The 22,972-nt window shown below is 35.2% G+C and overlaps 1 protein-coding gene across 1 annotated transcript in view; it reads left to right on the top strand.

The window, feature by feature from the left end:
* LAMA2 (laminin subunit alpha 2) overlaps positions 1-22,972 on the top strand; it is a 620,167-nt gene that overhangs the window by 534,243 nt on the left and 62,952 nt on the right. The window contains exons 41-44 of the mRNA XM_079148222.1: positions 107-209; positions 14,226-14,342; positions 16,001-16,183; positions 20,361-20,515. Coding sequence (XP_079004348.1) covers positions 107-209; positions 14,226-14,342; positions 16,001-16,183; positions 20,361-20,515 — 558 coding nt within the window. The remainder of the gene's footprint in view (positions 1-106; positions 210-14,225; positions 14,343-16,000; positions 16,184-20,360; positions 20,516-22,972) is intronic.

The raw sequence follows: 22,972 nt of genomic DNA, 5'->3' as shown, positions 1-22,972 counted from the left end.
AGTCTTCATCCCAGTAAGTAAACTCTGTATGTCAACCGTCTTCTAGACATCTTGACATCATCATGCTATGTTTTTAGATATTCTAAACCTCTTGTTCTGTCCACAGGCAACAGGTCCTCAAGGTTCATTGAAGGAAGATGCCAAAGGCTCTCTTCAAAAGAGCTTCAGGATTCTTAATGAAGCCAAGAAATTAGCAAATGATGTAAAAGGTTAGTGTGCCCAATGTTGTTATTATATTCAAGTTAATTGCATTATCATCAGTAGGATATTCTATCACCCTGCAGAATGAAGTTGTTTCAGCATGATTTCATGAGTATTTTACAACCTGGATATAAAGCAAGTCAACTTTCTCATCAATCTTACATTTTCTTCTCCTCTCATCTTATTATTCACTGAATAATATTTCGTAATTTTTAAAACCAATTTCTATAGAATTGCTTCAACTATATCTGAAGTATAGTAACTTTTAACATAATTAATTTTTAAGGGTGCCAAACTTCACTTTGTTATGGCTTCAAAAAGAAAGTTACGAAGGGATAGGTTGGGCAGATGTGAAGTAAACGTCTGTGAAACTTCCAGTTTTATTACTGGGATCTGAAAATTTTTCAGATCATTGAAATGTATTTTCATGTATTTTTATTCTTAATATGGAAATAAAAATGAAAAAATATCTACCCTGATATATTTTATATTTTGGGTTAAGAATATATTATTTAACATGGCTATTGTCTATATAAGTTGTTACACTTATTATTTTATTCAAGTACCACCTTTTTCTCAGTTGCATACTCTCCTGTTTCTCTCCCCAGTCTCATCCCTTACACTTTTCTGGCTTTCATCCATCTTCTAAACCTTCCTAAAGATTCAAAGTCCCTCCAAATCATGCTACCATTTTGAGACTTCATGTGACAATATTCCTTCTCCTTGAAAGAATGCCTCAACCCCATCCCTCCTTATCTAACCACTTTCTCTCAGATCTTTAGGATTTAGCCCAGCCATCTTTCTCCAGGAAACCTAGCACCCTATCCATTTTTTGTACCCCTCTCTGTGAAAACTCTTCCTCATAGACTTGTCAAACTACTGCAGTTACGGACTTTATTCCACCTCTTCAGAAAAGGCATGCGTGTTTTTAAAGATATTTTTTAATTTGTTCTAATTAGTTATACATGACAGTAGAATGCATTTTGACACATGGTACACAAATGGAGCACAACTTCTCCTTCCTTTGGCTTAACATGGGGCAGAGACACACTGGTACAATCAGACATATATATAGGATAATAATGTCCATCTCATTCTACTGTCTTTCCCAACCCCACACCGTGTCCCCTCACTCCCCTCTGCACAATCCAAAGTTCCTTCATTCTTCCCTATCCACCTCCATTATAGATCAGCATCCACTTATCAGAGAAAACATTTGGCCTTTGGTTTTTAGGGTTTGGCTTATTTTACTAAGCTTGATATTCTCCAACTCCATCCATTTACTGGCAAATATCATAATTTCATTCTTCTTTAAGGTTGGGTAATATTCCATTGTGTGTGTATATCTATCTATCTATCTATCTATATCTATATCTATCTATCTATCTATCTATCTATCTATATATATATATATATATACACCACATTTTCTTTATCCATTCATCTATTGAAGGGCATCTAGGTTGGTTCCATAGTTTAGCTACTGTGAAACCTTGATGTGGCTGTGTCACTGTAGTATGCTGGTTTTAAATCCTTTGGGTATAAAACGAGGAGTGGGATAACTGGGTCAAATAGTGGTTCTGGCGTACAAATTTTAAACTTTGAATTTCTAGTGTATGTCTTACTGAAGAGTTCAAATTGGGAAGTAATTAAATATTTTTAAATAAAGGACTGGTGTTGGTCTTTCCTTACCCTAGAAAGAGAAGAAGTTTAATTTATATTTGGCATGCTTTCAACCAATAAAACTTGGTCTCATATAGTAGCTGATACAGAATTACAAGATCTATCTCCCTTAAAGATGACACTATGGTACTAAAATGCTTTAGACTGTGTATTACAGGTAAAATAAAGCTCCCTAGTTAAATAATTTAATATTTATTATTTAAATAATAATAGTGCAGGTGATAGCTGTTATTGCAAAGCGTGATTATAAAGAGCCAAAGTCTGTTTTCTTATTGGACAAATGGAGTCAGACAATTACTTTGTGTTCACTTTCTTATCTTGTACTTTTTCCTGGACAAGGACAGGTGAGTGAGATGAGTCATGCAAGCACAGGACAGAGCCTTTCTTCATTCAAGATTTTAATATTTCGTTCATTGTGGATTCTTTCACATTCATTTTATTTTTTATATATTATATTATAAAATTTATGTCTTGACTATTGAGTTTTGGGGTGCTGCTTTAAATTTCATACCTGAGTTGAGTGCTGTTGTAGGGTCCAGTTATTGACGCATAGTGAGACCACCAGAAACTAAAGTAGGAAAAAAAGTTTATTTTGGGAAAAGAAAAAGAAAACAGACTGACATGTCAGGACCACTACTCCAAGTGGGGCAGTAGTAGTAGTGAGTGACTTCAACATGCTCATTTTTAAAAAGTGAAAACCTTAAAAGAAATCCTGGCAGGCTGACAATAAGGGCCTTTTTCCTTTTTTTCCAAGGAGTGCAAGCAGCCAGCTCCAGCTTATCTTTCAGGCTGCACCTGGCGGGTCAGCAGGGCGAGGTAGCATGGGCAGCCAGACTACCCAGATCTGAAACCGGTAGTTCTGGGGTGTCTGAAGGGATGGGTTGCTTCACAGAAATGGTTACAATGTCCTTAACTCATGGCCACATTATTTTATCTCAGGTACTGTCCTTGTATTTACCATAGTCAGCACAACTCAATGATTTTATTTGCACCCATTTTGGTTTGTTCAATCTTAACTAGATATATTTGTTTTTTATCAGAGGGTGTCTAACTTTTTCTTTTTTTAAGGGGGTCTCTATTTTCTCACAGTGCCTTATGCAACTGACCGTGCTCCCTGTCCTGCCCTGCCTTGATTTCCCCACAAACATTGGTGTTATAAAAATGTAGAAAGCATTCCATTTTTGGTGTTTCAAGAAGAAATCTAAGGATGGGGTAGAAGAAAGGATTTGGAGACAGAAATGTTCATTAGTTTAAATGTCGTTTTTTGTACTTCAGGTAGTACATTATTTAAAGTAATGAAAACCCACAAACTACTCAAGTAATAATTCCTCCAGAAAACCAAGCCAAGGCTATGACGGGGATGGGAATGTTTTCTTGCTACGTTATGACATTCCCCTGATTTGTGGCCAATTACACAGGTTATAAAATGGCCGTTAATCAGGGAAATGCCATATATTACCACTGGGAACTGCTGAAATAGGCCCTACAGAGCAAAACTCCTGACAGCAGCTATTAAAACAGAGATTTAGTCATTTCTCTCTCTATGGTGCCTGGAGTTAGAAGGAATAAAAATGGTGGGGCCAGTCTTTCCTCCGTATTTCTAATTTTTGCTTGGTTCAATTCAGTACAATTCGGTTATTTCCTGAGGTTTAGTCATGAATGACTTACTGCTGCTCCCTGCCATTTTTATGCTGTCCTTGCCTGGAGGGAGTCTGAACTTGCCAGGAGCAATTTGTTTTGCTTTTTTAATGTTTGAATATACATCTGTTAAAAGGAAATTTGCCCTTGTGTGTGTTTGAGCTTTGAAGCCAGTCTACACTGCACTGATTGAATGTCTGCGGAGACAAAAACCATTTTGTTGATGGATATCAGGCTCGGTACAAACCGATGATTGAAAGAGAGGATGAGGGGCTGGGGTTGTGGCTCAGTGTTGGTAGAGCGCTTGCATAGCATGTGTGAGGCACTGGGTTCGATCCTCAGCACCACATATAAATAAATGAATGAGAGGATGAATTAATACCACCAGGTGTGCCGGTACTACTTTACTAATAAGCAAGAAGTATTGACAATAAAGTAGTTAGTTGAGGTTCTCATGGAATATGCATAAGTCAAGGAATGAAGGTGTATTAGGAATCTGAGAATACTACAATTTTAAGATTATGTACCTTGTCTTACACAGAGTAAATATTTCAAATTTTATTTACTTCCTAATTTTTGTCTTTGCCCAAGATAAATGAAATTATATAACTACTTGGGTAAAAAAGAAATATTTATATAAAGTGAATAATACTCACATAAAATAAAATAAAAGGTCTATTCCCAAGCCCAGGAATAATGAAGCAATGAATTGCTTGTCCTGGGCTGCTGTCCAGCAGTTCCACGCGGCCCGCCAGTCATGAATGTTCGGCAAACCATCAACACTTTCCTTCTCACCGTGGTCCTCGGCCACTCGCCTTCCATCCAGATATGTGCATCAGAAGATTCTGCAATCATGGATGCAATGCCATTAAAATTAGTTATTTATTGAGATTCTTTGTTTTTTCATATTAGAAAAGGAATAAAAATCAATACCACAGTGCTCTTAAACCGAAGTACAGTATTGAAGTTAAATTTGATGAAAGCATTCTTATCTTATTAAAAATGTAATTCTTTCTGAATCCTCATGCTACCATTTGCCTGAGTCAGCCTTTCCATAGGTGGACATATGAAAGAAATAAATCATTTGCCCCACGAATGACAATTTTACATGAAATGAATGGCATCAAGCCTTGATCTCCTGATATAACATACTTCATCCTTTCTCATTGAAATGATGGATCCCTTATGTGTAATTTTGACTCCTTCCTTGGAGTGTAAACAGCAAAAGTCAAGAAAATTAAACCACGATGGATTCAGGTTAGGAGGAAAAAAATCAGAAAGTGGCAAAGCAGGGATAAACATAGAGGGGCAGGAACAACTAGAAAGACCTTCTCTAAGGGTGAGACTTGGCTTTGTATCCCACCTCTGCCCCTGTGAGTGGAGTACCAGAAGCAAACCCTCAGAACCATCCTCTGTATCAACTGAGCAACAGACCAAGGCCTGTCCGGTGAAAATCAGGGTCAGAGCTAAAATTCTCACCTGGGCTTTGTTGTGTATTCAGAATCAGAATCTGGACTTTTGGGGAAGCGGAGTTGTAAGTAAATTTGTCTGAACCCAGGGTAAAACAAATGCCTTCAAGGGCCTGACAGATAACAGAAGAAGTGCTGGGGCCTGTGTTAGACCAGAAAGTACATTTTTTATTTAAAGACATTCAAATTCAAGTTTCTGACTCACCAAAACAAAACAAAAACCTGCAGGGCCACAATCAGGAGGCAAATGTAGGTTACTGTGTCTGGTTGTTTAGTTTCTCATTCCACAAACTGCAGAGGGAATTCATTCCCTCTGCCCCTGCATCCTAAATCTTTGGAGAGCATGCCACCAGAAAAGTACCCCTTCCCTCCATTCCTGAGGAGTCTGCCATATTACTCTAATGGCAGGAAGAGCAGAAGCAGTCAGTCAGAGCGCCAGTTTTAAGGACCTGTCAAGCATTGTGCTCATCTCAAACAAGACTTAATTCATACTCTCTGCTTCAATGAGCACCACGTAAATAACTTTAAAATATACAAATAGTAACATGTATTTATATACATGAATATATGTTAAGGTATATATGTATATTAATATTATTTAAGAGAGCAAGATTTTATAAGAAACAAAAATAAATACTTCAGGGAAAAAAAGCAAAGAACTGCATTAAGAGCCTGATAAGAAATTCATTTGACATTTTCTACTTGGTTCAAGAAGCAAACTATCTTGTAAGAATGCTTAAGGAAGCAGAAGTTTCAATCTAATTCTTTTATAGAGGTGCCATTAGAAGTCTTGCAACTGACTTCTCTAGCCAGGAGAACTGATTGGAAACTTAGCAAATATAAATTTTGAAGGTCCCATATATCTAAAAACTTATAGCCATATAATATATATAAAATTATATAATCATGTAATATATTCCCTTTTAATTTACAAGTTAATGTATTTTATATAGTATATTTCTATATATTTCGTGTTGGTATAAGGGGCTTGATCAGTATCAATGCTAGACAAACTCCTCAGTTGGCTAAGATCAATATGGTTCATATGTCATTCTCTCTACTAAAATTACCTTCTAAGACGCTAGATGAAAGAAAAGTTTTAAAACTTTAAATATGGGTTAGTTCATTAAGGAAAAGTATGGTTAACCTATGCAGACTGTGTTGAAACTTTAGAGGAAGAACGGAATATTAAGGATTTTGTATTACCTTCCCTGGCCACATTTCAATTTGGAATTTTAGATCATTGATAATTGTGTTTTTAAAAACCCTCAAAGAACGAAATTAAAAAGATACAACCAAATTTAATTATAGCACACCCCTTAACTTGACAATGGACAATGTTTTTATTACAATGACTTGAATAGCAACCAAGACAGCTGGGGGTCTGGCTCAGTGGTGGAGTGCTTGCCTAACATACACAAGGTCCAGGGTTCAATCGCCAGCACTGCTAGAATAAAAAAAAAACCATTGAACAAGTGCAGTGTAGGATAGTTACTTTCTCACCAAGTATGATATGAAGAGGTCAGTTATGTATTTAAACTTTCAATAAATAAAAATATCAACATATTTTATATAATTAAGATATATTCCAGCAGGAATAGCTACAAGGATTTAAGATGAATGCCTTTGAGGAGAGGGAGGTCTTAAAGACACTGAGATGCCAAATGACCACTTTTATTGGAAGGTCTTTGGTAAAATTTAGCTTTGAAACTTTATTAGTTGTTTCATAAACATTGCTTACTATTGAAACATGTAAATAAATAAAAGCAAAATACTCTCAGAGTTGGAAATTTTCGTTGCCTCTGATGCTTCAGTTACTCAAAAGTAGTCACTGAGGCAAATGAGGAGACAAATCTGGATTATGTAGATTTTTGCATAGAAAGGATCCCCTAAATCTTGCCCCTAACAGCAAGACAAGAACCCTAAATAATTTCTGTGTGATAGTATATTTTTTCTTCACAACTTCCATGATGCCTGTCACTCTCTGCTCCTCAGAAATGAGAAAAATGAGACAGAGAGGTTAAACAAACTACCCTAAGTCCATCGGGGGGGCATATAGTGGAAGCAGCATGTAGCACAAGGTTTCATGGCTCCAAAGCTGATGCTTTTAACCATTACTGTACCAAAACTCTGGACTTCTATCATGGTCTAGAAGATAGCCTGTTAACATGCATGGCCCTAACAGATGTTTAATGAATGAATGAGTGGGAGAATGCTTTGGAGCAGGAAGAGTCACTCATTATCAGGAAGGGTTAAATCAAGGCCTTCTAGGTGACCTAATACAGAGCCCAGGCCTATCCTGAACTTTCTGCTTCAGAACTACAGACAGAAAAACTGCAGAGATTAAAAACCTATTCTCTAATTCAGTCAGGGCTTCTAGAACAAAAGATGAAGCATATTTAAAAAAAAAAAAAAGAGGTGTATGGATTAAGTTTCTTCTTCTGCAAAGAAATCTTCAAGAGAGAATATTCTTTCATCTTCAGAAAAAAAGTGCTAATGAGTTTGCACAAATACTGTGGAAGGGAAAAAGCTCATTGTAAATGTCACCTAGTTGGCAATTGGGCAATGGACTCCATTTAGCCAGACTAATCAAAATTAATAGTGGTCTATGAATTTCATTCTTATGATTGGGCGAGTCTCTCAGGATATTTATTTGTGCCCTGAACATATGAATAGAAAATTAAAATTATGTTTGAGGAACTTAACTAGATGGAGTTTAAACAGGCAAATTGAACAATTCCACTAAAATACATGAAAATCAGTTGAAAAGAGACAGATGCATATTCTTAGGAAATGTAAACAAGTTCTGGACCAAGCAGTTTAAATAAAGAGAGTAAGCCATAAATCACATTACAAAAGTTGGCCAAACACACCAGACTTTTAGCAAAATAATATGAATGCCTTGTCTTTCACTAACTACCTGGAATAAATCTAGTACATTCTCATGCACCCTTCAACTAATTCCTTATGTCAGTCATTGAGAGGGAAGCATTAACTTCATGCTATACAGATAAAAAGGCACAGAGATGACATTTGAATCTACATCTTCCAAATCCAGTCCTATAATGTTTTCATTGCATCATACTACTTCTTAAATGAATTGCATCTGATAGAAGAAATCGTTAATGATCAAAGGAGTAATGTGCAACATTTTTTGAGATCTTTTTTAAAAATTTGTTCTGATTAGTTATAAATGACAATAGAATGCATTTTGAAACATCATTCATAAATGGAGTATAACTTCTTATTCCATGGTTGTACATGATGTAGACTTACACTGGTCATGTAATCATATATGTACATAGGGTAATGTCTGGTTCATTCTACTGTCCTTCCTACCCTCATACCCCCTCCCCTCATTTCACTCCTCTCTGTCTAATCCAAAGTACCTCTATTCTTCCCTAGCCACCTTGCCCCCTGCAGCATCTTACTGTGAATTAGCATTCACATATCAGAGAAAACATTGGGCCCTTGGTTCTTTAGGATTGACTTACTTCACTTAGCATAATATTCTCCATTTCCATCCATTTACCAGCAAATGCCATAATTTCATTCTTCTTTAGGGCTGAGTAATATTCCATTGTGTATATGTACCAGATTTCCTTTATCCATTCATCTGTGGAAGGGCATCTAGGTTGGTTCCATAGCTTAGCTATTGTAAATTGAGCTGCTGTAAACCTTGATGTGGCTGCATCACTGTAGTATGCTGATTTTAAGGAGTGAGATAGCTGGGTCAAATGGTGGGTCCATCCCAAGTTTTCTGAGGAATCTCCATACTCCTTTCCATAGTGGTTGCACCAATTTAACTTCCCACCAGCAGTGTCTGAGTGTAACTTTTCTGGACATCCTTGCCAACTTTTATTGTTGCTTGTATTCTTGATCATTGCCATTCTGACTAGAAAGAAATGAAATCTTAGAGTAGTTTTGATTTTCATTTCTTTAATTGCTAGAGACGTTGAACATTTTTTCATGTTTGTTGATTGATTGTATTTCTTCTTCTGTGAAGTGTCTGTTCAGTTCCTTAGCCCAGTTATTGATTGGGTTATTTGTTTGTTTGGAGATCTAATATAGCATAGATCATTGTCACCAGTTCTAATTTAACTGCACTGTGATTCATATTACCACCATGCCAGGAACATGCTTATAGTCAGTGAAGGCAACTTTCAACTCTAATGATTTTCAGTAGGATATGACAGCCCGGGTGTACTCGTGGGCATTGCATGAGAGGGAAATCATGTCATCAGACACATTCGCAGTCAATCCTGGCTGCTCTGCCTCATCCCCTCCCTTGCTTTATGAGCTGTTTCTTTGTCTGCTCAACCTTTGTCTTCTAAAGTGTGCTGAGAGGACCAGCACAGGACAGCAGGAACTAAAGAAGTATGTGTGTGTATTCTTTGAGGTTTGGGGGATATTTGGGGATCTTTAGAGAGAAGATGGAATGGCAGGGTGACTACTATTGTTGTTGTTTCAGCCAAATGTAGAGAGAGGAAATCCTATAAAATATAGCTGAGGATTGTAAATTGGATTCTTTTCTTGTTCTCCAAAAATTGTAAGCAAAAAAATTAGATTTTCTTTTAACTCTCAATAATTGTGTTGCTTCATCATGTTAAAATTCAAATCCACCACGAGCATTCTTCCTTACATTTCTGAGTTATGAATGCACTCTATCTTATGTCTTTTTACTTGAAACCAACATTGGAAGACTTCTTATTCCAGTTTTCTTTTTCCTTTGCTATAGTTTTATAAGTTTTCCATTTCAAAATCTGCAGTTCTTTTCTGTATACAAATTCTACCTACTCACCAGTGCTATTGCCAAAGCTACAAAATGTTTAGACTTCGTTTGAGAAATTTTAGAAACTACTTAAGAAATAAATGATCAGTGTAAGAAAAGATAAATTAAGAAGGAACTGGAGGCAAAGAGCTAAAACATAGAAATCAGAATAGGGTCAGGACAAACTCATTTTAATTTTCCAGCACAGAAAGAAGATCAAAATTATTGCTTTGAAATTTGAAAGACAGCAGTAAAAATATTCTTCAGGTCATTCTCTCTTCTGAATAATTGTCCTGATTGTTCCACCAGCATTTGCTCTCCGAATGCAAAAAAATAGTATAAACCTGGTGATGCCCTTTAAATTAATGATTTTTCCCCTGTTACATGAATATCTTGCTTGCCAATGCATTTGAATACTTCATTATTTAAAAAATCAAATCCAATCAAGAAGCTGGGAATTGAAATTTCTACAGTTCTATGTCTGTAATTGATGAAGACTTCCAATTTAATATTAAAAGAGCAGCCTTGTATTCTCAAGGAATTTGTGTAGAAATCATAAGTCATAATCAGACTGCTTTATTTCCAAAAGTGTACTTTTGGTAATCTATCCAAAGATTTTATTTTAGTACAAGCAGGGAAAATAACAGAAGTCTTAAAAGAGAGATGAATTGTGATTGACAGAGGAGAAAATTAAATCACTTGGAAAACATATTTAGAGGGACTAGAATTGGAAATAATAATACATCTGTGACTGAAACAGACATATTGATGTTTCAGAACCATATTTTGCCCTATTTTATGCTCTGTTTTTCCTCAATATCAGGTCTTTTGCTTGGAATCTAAAGGCAGGCATCTTAAACAACATTATGTACTTATATTAGTATAATCTATAATATAATCATGGTTATATGTGTGGTATGACAATGGTTTAATCAGGCTGCCTCTAAAACCCTTTGTGTGAAGTGGGATGCATCTCTAATTAACACGTTTCCTACTCTTTCACATTCAGAACAGCCATAGTTCAGAATACTCTGTCTTCCTCTCCCTTTGCTATTCCTCCTAGAAGGTCAGTAAAGGCCAGAATTATTACCCAGCTGCAAGTGGCCTGCCTGCACAGCATCTCCGACAAACCAGATGCACTACTTCTGGAAGGGGCAGGCACACAATCACATCAAGACAGTCCGATGCTATTCTGGGGAACACATCCTTTCCTGGTCTGGCCACTCTGGGCACCAGGGAAGTGATAAAAATAACAGTTCTGGCATTGGCAGATAATACCAAGAAGACAAATGGCATTCTTCCTCAGTTCAGGTCGCTTAAGTGTTCTAAATAAAGCAAGAGAAATATATGCACAGAAAAAACCATTTGACTAATACCGCCAGTTATAAAATGAATGTTGTAGAACACTGTTACTCCCTCCACCACTAAGTGTCTCTTTCCTTCATGGTTCCTGCATACTATAAGTACAGTCAATGGTTTGGGGTACTTTCGTCCCAACCCATCTCCCCACAACCACCACCCTGCCCAATTTTTGTCTGTCAGTATAAGTATGGTGCACCTCGCTTATTTTCATGGAAAGGTGTTAAAGATCATTTTATAACCATACTTATTCCTCCAATTCTTGTTAAAGACTGCTTCATATATACCATTGTAGGATATGCTATACTAATATAGACAATATTCTAACTTTGGGTATTTTTGTTACTTTATGTTGTTGCTATGACAAATAAAGATCTAATATACATCCCAGAAGATAAACGTTGATATGCCTTTACAGGTATATCATAGGGTGAATTCCTGGCAGTGGAATTGCCATACTAAATACTTGTCTACTTAAAATTCTAATATATTTATTAAATTGCTCTTGAAAAAATGGTATCAATTCTCACTTCTCCCAACACTTGTGAACACCCAATATTATCAGAAATTTAACTTTTCCCTATCTGGAGGATGATTAATGATATCTTGTTATTCATTTGCTTTACCATTCTTTAGCTATGATAATGTTGTGCTTTGTTTTATTTTGATAATTGCTTCTTTTTATGTTATTGTGAACTACCTGTTCCTATATTTTACCCATTGTCCTCAAAAATTATGGAACTGCCTCTGTTGCCTATAACCTTTGCACATGGGCAATGCCTATGTGAGTCTCCTGTGACTTCTCTGTGACCAATGTTTTCAGACAACAAAAAAGAAATGAGAGGGAGGGTTAAAGAGAAGAAAAAAGATTGGGGGCATGAGTGGAGGTGGAAGGAGCATCATCCACTGATGTACTTGTTCAACTAGTCTCTGGTTTTTGTTAAGCTATTGTAAGGATGAAGTAAAACAATCCACAAAAACACACAAGCACACCATCTGGTCCATGACACTCAGTAACTGCTGGCCATTACTATTACTAAATATTGGCGAGTCCAGTGCTGGAGAGACAGGGATAGCTTCTTGTCTTGTTTTTGTTTGTTTGTTTGTTTGTTCTTCAATGTCCCTCTTTACTTGGAGACGCTTATTTACATTTTTTTGCATTCTGTGGTGCTAATTTAAATAATTAGCATACATCACCCCAGGAAACAAATATTATGTCATAATAAGTTACTAAAAATACCTTCAAGAAATGGTCTGCTTTATCCAGTCAATGGAAGTAAATAATATTGTGAGAAACATAATATTTTACACATTTTGTTTTCAATGCCGTGGTTCACTAATAAGAGGAGGAGACAGATGATTCACTCCATTTCAGTCTTAAGATATCCTTACAGTCTGATGCATACCTAAGTAAGATTTCTAAACTTACATTTTATATGAACAAATTGAATCTATTTTTTCTTTCCCCCAAATGGTTTCATAGTTTTTACTGTTTCTGTTTTTAACACTGAAATTCTAAACTGCTTTGTTACTATTACAATATAAACTAACTGTAAGTTCAGAAAATGTTAAAAACTAGCAGAAAGAAGCTGGAAGATTTATACTCATAATATTAAATTATCATTTATATATCATATTTTCAGTGCTAAAGCATACTAAAGTAGAAAACCTATATAAAGTCTATTTGAGGCAATCCTTTAAAATATAACTTTCTCTATGAAAAATGACAGTCATATCAGGTAAGTGTTGTTTTCCCCTTCCTTTGATTTTTATTTGTTTCAAATGAATACTAATAGTAGTATTTACTGAAATAGGAGATTCTGTTTACCAATCATATATAACAGTTTGAAAAGCAAATCCATGATCCATTTGGGTAATAAAATTTTTTGAATAAGTGAAATTAAGAGGAATGATATCAAGAGAGTATCAGTACAAGTGCAACAAAAGACAGATTCTTAGAGGCTTCTATCTATAGGACCACATCAAATTAAATTAGATGGAGGTTGGGTATCAAGAAGAAAATATAATTGTTAAATGTGCTAAAACATCAAGTGATCATAAATGCATGTATTTTATATTTGATTGGAAACATATTCATGGATAGATTGTCGGGTCCAGCCCTAGCAGGGGTTGTGGTGGTCACAGGTGAGGGAGTAGACGTCAGCGAGGTGGAGAACAAAGCAACACAAACTCAAGGAATGGATACTATGTTCTAAATTTTATTTTTCCCAGCCAGCTTTTTAAACATTAAAAGGTAGGCAGTTACACATGTTTTTTCAGAACAGGAAATGGTCACAAGGAGAAAAACAAAAACATTTTGTATGATCATAACTAGACTAGACAATGAAGTATTCTAATTATTCTAGTAATTGTTTACTTGTGATAACCTATAACTAAACAATAAGACATTAATATTTAACTAATCATAAAGTTTAAAGCAAGTTCGGCAGGGTTAAATAAATGTCAGTCATGTGACTACTGCTGTAGTTAATAAACGCTAGACATTTTAAGCTAACAAATATACCATATCATCTTATACTGTGTGAACTTAACATTGAGGAACCCTTTATTTCTTCTGTTCCTGTTATTCCTTCTTGACGGGGTTGGAATTAGTTGCCTACGTGTTTCAGGTCATCTGAGAATAGTCAACAGGGAATTGGCAGCTAGAATCTGTTTTTGTATTTTCTCATAGCAATCTGCGTTACTAAGAGTTTTGTAGAAAATGAGTAAATCTGAAATCACTGTTCCATAAGAAGTCTGGTTTTTATGTTTTAACCCTGGTTCTGTTAAGACCCCTGTTTTCAGGAAAAACACATAAAATATTAATAGTAAACCTACACATATTAAGCAAGCAAGGAAGGAAAGCCCACAACCCAAATTCCCAATGAGATGAGACTTTGCAAACATCTTTATTACTCAGCGGAATCCTTGTCAAGCACTGAGGGGAATCACAGGTGGCGTAACAGTAGATGACAATAAACTACTTACACCAAGGTTTTTCTTTTTATTTATTTTGCATTGAATAGCCTAAAATTGTACATCCAAGCGCAAGTTCATAAACAATTAAAATTGCTTTTTCCCTTTTTGTTTTTTCCTGTTCACAGCAAATAATGACCATCTAAATGATTTGACAGCCAGGTTACAAAATGCTGAAGGCAGAAATGGTGATCTCCTGAGAGCTTTGAATGACACTTTGGGAAAGTTAGCCGCCATTCCAAATGGTATGCATTCAGGACGCTGCACGTGTGTCAGTTGACCTGAACTTTTGAAGAACATTGTTCATTTTCACCATTTTTCTAACATTTCGCTTGTACTAACGTCAGGAAATTAGATGCTGTCGTTCTTGCCCTACAAATTGTTCCTTTTAAGAATAAGAAACAAAATCACATTTAACATTATGATGTTACTTATTCTTTATTGCCTTTATCTGGCATTAGAGGAATGTTACAAAAAGGAAGATATAGACACATTATTATTAAATTGTCTTCCATGTTTCAGCCCAAGACATCTTGTATTAGCGAGAAAGAATAAAATCATACAGATACTGTTCTCTACTCTTGATGTACTATAACAAAGTCTCAGTTTATTACAGTACCTACCATCATAGGTAAGAATCTGTTGCCCTTCCATATATATCTGTGCTGGCAAAATTCAATTCCTTAGCTGTTCTGGCTTTCAAAAGCATTGGTGGTCAAACCATGCCCATATTATCTCTCTACTTTCAGAACCACTTGAAATTATTGCTAGGTGTTATGAAGGCACATATTCTTTTAAGGATATTATATTTATGTTTTGAATCACATGGTGCCTTAATAATAAAGGTTATAAACATTTATTGAGTGTTTACTCGATATGCTTATGTTAAGTGTATCTAATCCTCCATACTAATTCCACAATGTGAATAGCATTTATTATCGCACTCTTCAGCTGAGAAATTGAGACAAGGGATACTGAAGAACATTATTTAAGTAGCATGTATGATACTTGATCCTTGCTGTTCTTCTTCAGATCCTGTGGCCTTGAATGCTAACCTCCACTATATACATCTATGTGTTCAATATGTTTCATGGAACAAATTATGATCAGAAAATAAATACACTGTTATACAACACAGGAAATGTTAAAGTTTAAATGGTTTTTACTTTAACATAAAATACTATAGAGTAACTTTTCAAAATTTCAGGTCGCCTCTGCAGTAGTAAGTCCCTAGAAAACTTCCAGTGCTCAGAACAGGGCACAATGGCCTGTAATGACAGCAACGTGGGAGGTTGAAGCAGAGGATTGTAAGTTTGAGGCCAGCCTGGGCAACTCAGCAGGACCTCGTCTCAAAAAATAAAAAATAAAAAGGACTAGGAATTCAACTCAGGTAGCAAAGCACCCTGGGTCAATCCTTAATTCCACCAAAAAAAAAAAAATGTTTTTAATGCTGAAAACATAAAAACATACACAAATGCATGATTTTACATTCCTGAAAAAGTCTCTCTACCCTAAAATTGAAACACATTCATTTTCCCCCTCTGGAAATACAGATTAAATCTTACACCTGGTTTTGATGAAGCTATATGACTCACGTGGATGAATTTCTCTTTTTAATATGTTCAGCAGCAAATCACAATATGCCCTTATACAATGAACACTTAGAATAATCACTTTACTATATTAAGAGCTAATCAGGTATTCATAGCAAAGGTCCCTGAGAAAATTTAATTTAGCTAAAAAATTTGCTTCATTTGCTTCAACCAAATGAGACAAAGTTCATCCTCTCCCCTTTATAAATGTGTCCCTGAGGTCAGCCAGCCACAGCCTTGCTTTGACAAGCATGGATTAAGCCACCAGCTCCAGACCCATTGTTTTGCCTCATACCTTCTTCTACTGACAGACACAGCCGCTAAACTGCAAGCTGTTAAGGACAAAGCCAGACAAGCCAATGACACCGCCAAAGATGTACTGGCACAGATTAAAGAACTCCACCAGAACCTCGATGGCCTGAAGCAAAATTACAATAAACTAGCGGACAGCGTGGCCAAAACGAATGCAGTAGTCAAAGACCCTTCCAAGAACAGTAAGCTCTCCTTTCTCACTGTGATAATGTTCTTTCTTTCTTCACACTGTAAAAGTATCCTCAACTCAAATGGTAGAGATGGGAAAACTCTCAGGGTCTACAGTCTGCCCTCTCCTTCTTAGTGTGGGCACAGGAAGTGGAGTGCCCTGCCATTCAAGAACCAGAATCCAACTCTCCCAACTCTGCCCTGATGCCATTTCATCTAGATTTTGTCCAATCAAGAGGAGATTAGTGCCTCTCAAGCACGAGGCCCTGGGTTCAATCCCCAGTATCGCAAAAAAAAAAAAAGAAAAAAAGAGGAGATTAGGACTTCCCAAAGTCTGCATGATATTTGATGTAGAGATGCCAAATACTTTTTAATCTGTCAGCATAATTGAAAATACAGTTGTACTCAGGAAATTATCTGCTCAGAACTAGCCAAGTGCCATGGAACATAGAGTGTAAGGAACACACTCATTTCTTGGGCCTGCTAGAACAAAGAAGGAAAATGGTGTCAACTTGAATTGTGTGGACATTTGAAAATTTTAATATTTTATTATTTAGATTCAATTATTGAGCATTTCCAGGAATGAAGAATGTATCCAGTTTCAATTATATTGTTAGTTAAATGCAGTCTGTAAACACTGGCACTGTCATGGATTTTTTTCCTTCCTATCAAGTGATCAGAGAAAATCTTGGAGTACGTTTTTTTACCAGGAGAGTTACTTAAGCTTTTATGCTTTTCACTTCCAAGAGACTGGCCCCCTTGATGTACTAACATTTCCACAGAGTAGCAAGGCATTTGTGGAGTACAATGGCAAAGACACTTTGATTGACATTGTGAGCCATAAAATCCAGGTGCTGTTTGGATCGGGTGGGGGGCTGCTTTCAGCACCTTCAGCTCAACTCAAATGCTAAGAATACCAAAATGTGCCTTTACTGTGAAGGGGGGTCACAAGGAGACTCAGGACTCCATGATGAGCAAGGAGGAACACAGACACATGGTACAAGGCCCCATTCCTTGCTAGTCCTTCAAAGAAAAAAAAAGAGGATGGGAGAATAGAAATGTTTCAATTTTTTTTAATGTAAATCCAAAGATAGCCTCTCCTATAGTTCAAAAATTCCATCTAAATAACTTCTGATGCATTCTACATAACAATTCCCTCAAATGCATTTTAAGTAAATACTGCTATGTACTTATTGTATAATTTAAGATAGTCACTTAATTTTAAATTGATTCTCAACTGATATAATGGCTTTTGATAATACATCTAACTTACTTTTTATATTATCCACTAAGAGAAATAATAATCTGCAAATATTAGTTAAATTTTGTTTTCTATCTTATTAACACATTACAGGAACATTTCTTTTAATATGAACAAGTCTGCTAAGTGACATATTGTATTCTTTTATTTCATAATACTTGTTTGATATAAAATGGGGTGCATTTGTAATTAGTACCTGTTTTGGAAAACAACATTGTGATAGTCACTATTTTGTAATATCTATACAAAATATTTTCTCATGAATTTTCTAATTTCTTCTTGTTTTACTTCCATATGAAATTACCTGCAGAAATCAGTATGTATATGTTTACTTGTAAACCTTTTAGCAACTTTTATGCTTCACTGCCTATTGCAAAAAGCTTCAGCTTTGCATGTGACCATGTTTTGCGCTGTTTTGAACATTATATAACTATTCTTTCTAATTTCACTACATTAATGCTAGATAAACACACACACACACACACACACACACACACACACATGAAATCTTCCTCTATATAAGGGTACTATGTATGTGTATTTGATTTAAAATGTTTTTAACAGCATTATAAAAAATGAGTGACATATCTATATGATATCTACACAAAATGGAAAACTGAATTCCTTCACAGATTGAACTCAGTTGCATTTCTAATAACACAAATTCAGCCACAGAAGCTCAATGACTTACTTACAGCAGATTAAAATACATTAAATCTCTATTGTCGGTATCAAATATACCCTTCCCCCTGCCTTATGAGTAATTCTCAACTTCTAAGGAATTGTATTTGAAGAAACACACAGTAAAATTAGGTCTTAATAAATGAGCAACTACTAGGATATAAACATTCTCCTGTATATGAGATCATATTTTAAAGTCAAAAGTAAAACTGCAGAATACTAGAAAAATAATAGTAACAAAATAATAGTAACAAAATCCATTGTATCAAAATCTGAAGATTATGATCAAGACTGTCCTCAGTGCAAAATAAGAGCAATTGAAACAAGCATTGAAATGAACAATTTTAAGCAACCAACTCAATGGGTTAGAAAAAGCTAACATCGACATAAATAAAAGGTAAAAAAGATTACTGAATTAAACGACAGAAAATAATAGAACTGATACATCAAAGACATATTTAGGAAGATAAAGTTTAAAAATTAAATGATAGATTTTCAAGAAAAGAAAATTACAAATAGGCAAAGTTTTAACAGAGGTATAACAAGACCAGGGAGGAAATTTAACACATAAGAATAGTTGGCAAAACTCTAAGCTAATACATTATAATATTATGTATTATACATATAATATTATGTACTATAATACATAATAACCTAGATAGAACCTTCTAGAAAAACATCAACTTATCAAAATTTGTCTTCAGAAGTTAAAGTACATTTTCAAACACTACTATGCAAGAAAAAATCAGACTCAATATCATAGATGATTTATTTTTCAGACCTTCAGGAAGGTAGTTTTCCATATGATTTAAAACTACTTTACAAGATAGAGGAGAATGGGATAAAGGGAACCTCCAGATCCCATTTTGAAGCAGTTGATGTGAGCTTCTGGGAACTTCAGAAGAAAAGGATTTTTTTTTTAACCTCTGCTTAAGTAATCCCTGCTTAACAGATTCTGTTTCTTGTGAATCCAAATTTATATCAGTTTTCCTCAATTCTAGAGTAACTTATAAAATCAGAGTAACATTGGAGAATTAAAAAAGAGAAACAAATAATTTGTTAAAGTGCACGAAATCAAGGGGTAGCAAGGATATATTGTCTACGTAATTATCCCACTTAAACCTGCAGTTCAGGAAGAAAATACTCAAGTCTTGATCTAGCAACTCCTGGAGTTAAAGCTAAGGAGAGACAATGTTTTTAAACTCAATAACAATGTAACTCACATTTTTTGAGCATGAGTTCAAAATACCTACTTCTAAACCTCGTTCAAAAATAATAATTTACTTCAATTTGACCACATTTGATTCAATGCTGAGGTTGGGTCTCAGTGGTCCAGTGTCAACCAAACAGCAGATCATTCAGTCTACCAGACAGACAGCCTTGGATCGTAATCAGTTTCACTTTTTCAACAGGGTCACAATGGCAGAAAGTAGAACAATACGTGCTCAACCAGATAATAACTAACATAGTTTGAATAAGACTGCCAGCATCCTAGAGATAGAATAACTCATTTTCCATTTGTTATATGCCCTCTATGAAAAGCACGTACTCGAAGTCTATGGATCAGCGATAACCTTCAACTATTTTACGATTCAAACTTTTGAAATTGCCAATATTCGATCTTTTTCTTTAACCTACAAAAACAGCAGTTTAATATGGTTCAATCTAATATATAGCGCAGGATAATCAACTATTCTTCAAAATGAAATCGAACCACAGCTTGATTTAATTAAAGTGTAACAGAGCCCTCCAGTCTCAGCGTTGTTCAACATCAAAATGTTCTTCAAGCTACATTTATAGCTTCTCTGTTCAAGATGTGCAAAGAAAGACAGAGAGAAAAAGAAAGAAAACCAATTTTGTGTGAGAAACCTGATTAAAAAGCATTTGGGTCTTGGACAGACTAGGTGACATTTTCAAGACACTTTAATTTTCCTTCTTCGATGACTGAAGTTCCATTCTTATAAAGGTTAGCTTTCTGGCTGAAGCTAAAAAATTAAGTATTGAAGTAAATTCATCATATTTCTCTCTTCAATGCTAATTTTCAGCTTCATTTCAAAGCCAAAGATTTTAATACCTCCTCTGGCCTGCTTGAGCCTCAGCTAAAATATCCACGTTTGCCATCACACACTTTGCTGCCATTGCCTTGCTTTATCACATGGATAAGATGAAATTGCTTAGTTAAACACACCGCCATGCTAACTTCTGTGTGTTTGTATGTGTGCATGCACATACTAACTCATGCCGTATAGTTGCAGACGCAGATGCCACTGTGAAAAATCTAGAACAAGAAGCTGATCGGCTGATAGATAAACTCAAACCCATCAAGGAACTTGAGGATAACCTGAAGAAAAACATCTCTGAGATAAAGGAACTGATAAATCAAGCCCGGAAACAAGCCAATTCTGTAAGCTCTTTTTATTTTCAGAATCAGTAACTCACTGTGATTGTTATTATTATTCCCAAAGGGGACATCTTCTCCCAATTTACCCTGTTGAATGATCTCTGATTCTTCCTCTAACTTGAAGCTAAAGAAAATGGAAAATGAAAGTTAGATGCTTTTCCATAAATGTCAAAAAGACATATCATGAGAATGATAATCTCTTACTATTTGAGAATTAGAGATTCTGGCATATTTTATTACTGTTTTAATAGATCAAACAAATAGCAACAATGAAGATCTTATTATCGACTACTAAGGAGACATTGATGAGATTGCCTTGCTCTTGATAAGCAAAAAAGTCAACCTGTGAGAATGTGCCCTGAATGAAGGGACAAGGTTATGTCTAGAAATAGCAGAGAGGAACCATGGTTTTATATACAGTGTATTATTCCATTAATGAATACCAGCAACAATAGTTATTTTTGTTAAAATATCTGTATTTTTTATTTCAAAGAAAGAATAGGAAATGTCTGATTTGTCTTAAAGTTTTGCTCTATATTTATCCAATGTGAAGACCATTAGGATAAAAGCACAACTTTCTGGAAAGTCTCATGCTAAGAAATCAAGATATTAAGTGCCAATGTGAAACCTCACATAGCTGACGACTTAAGAAATAATTTTTAAACAGACAGATTTTATGTTATCAGGCTTCAACCTAAACCTTTTTAGATTCATAAGTCTTTCATCTCAAAAACCATTTTTTGAACAACTTCAGAGCTAGGAGGATCAGAAAAGAACTTTCTTAATCCATCAATTTATATAATTTTTAGTAGTGTCCAAAATATTATATCCGAGTGACAGTATATCCTTTTTCCTCTTCATACATGTCTAATCATTCTAAATAAGGCCACAGCAATAAGTTCAAGGTGAACCTTGAAAAGGAACTCATGACTGACTAAAGAAAAACTGAGAAAATGACAAAATGATTAATGAAGATGTTCCATAAGATGAGAGTAAAGAAGACAGAGATAGGATCTGAGAAGTCATCTGTTCAACTGAAATAAGAAAACTAGTGTGGTTGGCAGGTGATCATTTTATATGTAAACCATGAGGTTACGATTTTGCAGAGTTTAGTCTAATATTTAGCCAAATCAGAAAGAGCATCTTTTACATTCAGTGCTACTTGCTGTGAGATATACCAAGATGAGTGGGGCAGTTCTTGCACTCACAAAGTTTATAGTGTAGAAGAAGAAATGTGATGTGAATGCAAACAAGTCTTAAGACGATTCAAAATGTTGGGCCACATACATGAGCCATGGGAGAAGCTTTAACGGTTCTAAAGGGAAAGGTCACTTCTGGGAGAAGAGTTCCCAAAGGGAAAGCCTTCAGCCTGGCCCCAAGGTGGGATAGTGCTAGGTGCCGGGGGGCAGGAACACAAGGGAGAGTAGGGAATGGTTTGAGCCAAGACAGAGAGAGAAGCAAGTTTCAAGATCACTTTATGAAAGAGCATTCTACTTGGTCAAGAGGTATTGCATAATTGGCAAAGTGAACATTAAATTGGAAAAATCAGTGGAAGCCAGGTCTTGTGAGTCTTTAAATGATCAATAAAGCAGTATCTATAATTTGGCAACAAGTACATTCAGAATGACTCTCATTGAATAAACTGAATATTTTTGAGAATGAAACAGTATTATCAGAACTATGCTTCTTGAATATGAATAAAGAAATAGTTTATGAGGGAGGTGAGAGAGACTAGAAAGAAGGACCCTCATAGTAAGAGCAATAGGAGGAGTTTGATGGATCACTTCTATATGTCTCTTGCAATGTTATCTTGAAGAAAAAGCTAATAGTAAACATTCTCTTACAAATTACACATTTAGCCGTTTTCTTACTTAGTCACCAAGTAAAGAAATCTGAATATTTTTATTATTTCTTCATTTTAAGAAACTTAAAAATATGCCCATATGTTTATCAGTTGTGAATGATTTGCCCTTTCCCCGCAAAAAAAATCAAAATTCTTGCACGTGAGTATATAAATTATGCCAAAGTCCAAAGTGAAAGAAAGGTACAAAGCAATGCTAGAAAAAGTAACATTATCCATGCCTTTTAAGAAAGTTTTTATTCACATTTGCAAGTGAAAGTTACAACAAAATGCCTTACTTTTTGTGAGATATTAGAAAAATGCAGACATCAAATATATTTCAAATGGGTTGTATATGAACTGAAGATTATATTTTCTGATTTGTAAATAGATTTGCAACTTGGCATGGGTGTATGAATTTGACCCTAACCCATATTTGATCTTAAAATTAAGACAGACATTTCTTAATTAAGAAATTAAAGACATTATTTTAAAGCAGCTCTCTTTTCATTTGTTGAATTTGAGATAGAGCAGATGATACTCTTTTTAAATGAATGCCCTGGTTTCTAGATGAAAAATGCAATGAAAATCCAATAGATATAATAATGGGATAGTCAATA

Source organism: Sciurus vulgaris (genome assembly GCF_902686455.1).
Source record: "Sciurus vulgaris genome assembly, chromosome: 7".
NCBI classification, from domain to species: Eukaryota; Metazoa; Chordata; class Mammalia; order Rodentia; family Sciuridae; genus Sciurus; species Sciurus vulgaris.
This window is presented reverse-complemented; position numbering and strand designations above follow the sequence as displayed.